The sequence below is a fragment of the Scaptodrosophila lebanonensis genome, unplaced genomic scaffold (genome assembly GCF_003285725.1).
Source record: "Scaptodrosophila lebanonensis strain 11010-0011.00,11010-0021.00 unplaced genomic scaffold, SlebRS2 tig00000113-arrow-arrow-pilon, whole genome shotgun sequence".
NCBI lineage: Eukaryota > Metazoa > Arthropoda > Insecta > Diptera > Drosophilidae > Scaptodrosophila > Scaptodrosophila lebanonensis.
In genome coordinates this window covers 1,840,262-1,843,196 of record NW_022060575.1, presented here as the reverse complement: position 1 = coordinate 1,843,196, position 2,935 = coordinate 1,840,262, and the positions used below count along the sequence as shown (strand labels likewise).

Below are 2,935 nucleotides of genomic sequence, written 5' to 3'. Positions count from 1 at the left end.
GTTTTTAAGTCATCAATGGTCAACACTTCCAACCCCACGAACAGTTTCAATACTAAGGCTCTATCATGAAGATTCCAGTTTCAATACTAAGACTCTATCACGAAGATTCCAGTCGTGAAGATTCAAGTCGTGAAGATTCAAATCGTGAAGATTCAAATAGAAGGGTGGACGCGAAACTCGGTTTGAAATCATCTTATCATTTGAGTGTTACAAACGTACACACCAAAAACAAAAACTTACATATAACATTTCACTTAATGTATTTCAAAAAAAGACTTCTTTAGTTGGCTATGGGAAAGCTCGCAATTATTGTATTTAGATAAACAGATAATGTTAATCAACGAAATTCGTAGGTACCGAGAATTCCAAGAAAAACACAGCACACACTATCGCAACAAGATGGAGGCTGCCTTCAAAGAAAAGACTGATGTCAGCGAAAACTCCTTCGACTCTGATCTCAACATATTACCACCACCACGGCGTTCGGTGGTCTCGCGACACAATCTAAACCGACAACGAGAGAGTACCTACCGATATGCAACGGTTCTAAAGGTGGCTGTTGCCGTTCTATTTATATGCTCGATCCTTCGGCTCGTGGCATATCAGCGCATCGAAGAAACGAATGAACTTCCTAGTCGTGCTATATTGCTGTGGAACAGTCAGATGCCGGCGCGGAGTCCACAAAACCGCTGGTGGACCTACAGCGAATGCGGTTGTGTGATTACCACGGAACGTAATTACAGCAACCGAGCTTTTGATGCCATCGTTTTCAATGGCGACAAGAAATATACTTTGGATAACCTCCAGACGGTTCAGCGACAGCCTAGGTTCATAGCCGTTTTTGCAGCCAGCCGGCCACTCAATCGCATAGCAGCACCCCTGAAGCTCACTACGGTACCGCTCTACAATTTGACTATGACCTATCGTCAAGACTCAGATATTATATGGACCCAGTATTATTTTGCCATAAAATACTCACGTCACCGAGAATTGAATTTTTCGGCGCCAATCGAGAACTTTCTCGAGATAATGCCGTCCTTGGAGGCTACCGAGCTGCGCAACAAGCTTAACAAGAAGGATCGCCTAGCCTTCCACATCATTAATGAGGTTAACGAGAATTCAAAAGAGCAGAGCAACTACTTAGAGGAAATGCGTAAGCACACAACATTAGATGCCTATGAAGATTGTGACCTTTCCAATGGGTAAGTCTTGTCGGTCTGTCCTACTGTCTATCCCCCCTATCTAACTCCATCATTCCCCAACATAGGTGCGATATGTACAAGTTTCTGTTAATATTTGAGTCCACCGCCTGTCCGGACTACATCCCTCCACAGTTCTACGTAGCACTTAACAACTACGTCGTGCCCGTGATTATTGGTAGCATCAACCTAGGAAAACTGGTTCCAGAGGGTATTTACATCCTCGGCAGTCAGTTCGCTTCGCCACGTGACCTTGCAGAATACCTTAACGGGCTAGAGGGATATTCCGAGCAGTATAACAATTTCTTCTGGTGGCACCTCAAATATCAGCTAATGCCAAACAATTTGCCGTACTGTGATCTTTGTCGAGTCCTGCGCGGAGCCCAAGGCTTGCAGATCTCCCAGCGCTATCACAGCGACGTTGGAAACGAGTTTCGTCAGTGGTGGACAGATTACCAGTGCCCCCCCGTCAGTTACTAACTTGCGTTCACTTTAGCAGAATTTCAGAATAATAATTATCGACCGCAAATTGGCGTTGTTTCGTTTAATTCATTGGAATTTCAGCGGCACTCCATTGACCTCGCCGCCTGGATAGCATTTGAGAGGAGCCTGAGCCTTGGTCAAGCGTCTGCAATAATTTTGGGGTATTTAAGTGAGCGGCCGTGAATGGAATGAATCCAACTGGTTAGCGACTTCTTCGCATGCCAACTCGTGCCGTTTTCCGTTCCTCGAGTTTGCCAAAAATTTGAGCAGCGAGTAAGAAAATGCAAAAGGGTCGCATATTTTAGAAACATGCGATGCATTTCACGTTTTTATGACAAATTTAAACTTGAGAATGCTAAGGTCAATAGAAAAGTCCTTTCAAAACAATTAATTCCTCAATCAATTCCTATGAACTACAAGCAAAACCTCCTTCGGGTGATAATAATACCCTACTTAGTATGTAAATTAATGTCCAATATGGATTGTTAGGAACTGTATTTTCGTTTAAATGTTAAATTTTACAACGCATGAGCTGAACTGGAAAATCTCTATCCTTTCACGCATACTACTCGTACATTTTTGACAAGGTATCAGGCTATACTATACAAATGTCGATGAAAAACCAAAACATTCTTGAACAAAAGCCTCAACGCTGACATAGATAAAGCAAATAGTCCACGCACACATGCACACATACACGTATAAACATACGCATAACTCGATCTTGGACCATAACCGGCAACTGGGCAACGACAGCGAGTGGGCGACGATGGGAACATGACAGACATCCCAGACCAAAGGAACACTAAGGCAGCGCAGACAATGCACGAAAAACAAACAGAATTGTCATGGGAAATATTTCACAGCATTGCGTCTGAGGTGCCAGACCCCCGATCCACTGCCCTTGCCCAGGCCCCCCTCTCACTGATGTCCAAACGTACATACATACACATATACATAGCTGGCACATTTCAAAACGGTATCACATACAAAACACTTTTCTTCTCGCCATAATACTGTAAGTTAAATGCTTCACTAAACAATAAGCCAGTACAAAGGGAACGATACGAGTAGCGGAGAGGAAAAGAGAGAGCAAGGGAGGTGCTTGAAGACCTGAGCCAGTCTTTGGTGGCGATGGTCGGCGGTAAGAGCAAGGCGATAATGAAAACGGCCGGCGTCAAGCACAGCCTGTGCACCACACGGTTGACAGGTTGTTTCTGGTTCTGGGAAGTTCTCATCAGTGGTGCTTCTGT

The 2,935-nt window shown here is 44.2% G+C and overlaps 1 protein-coding gene across 1 annotated transcript; it reads left to right on the top strand.

Annotated features, from left to right (window-relative positions):
• The first annotated feature begins 303 nt into the window (after nucleotides 1–303).
• On the top strand, nucleotides 304–1,728 carry LOC115628346 (alpha-(1,3)-fucosyltransferase C). Its single transcript, XM_030524412.1, has 2 exons — nucleotides 304–1,202; nucleotides 1,268–1,728. The coding sequence occupies exons 1-2, from the start codon at nucleotides 331–333 to the stop codon at nucleotides 1,677–1,679; spliced, it is 1,284 nt and encodes a 427-aa protein (XP_030380272.1). The 5' UTR covers nucleotides 304–330; the 3' UTR covers nucleotides 1,680–1,728.
• The last annotated feature ends 1,207 nt before the right edge of the window (nucleotides 1,729–2,935 follow it).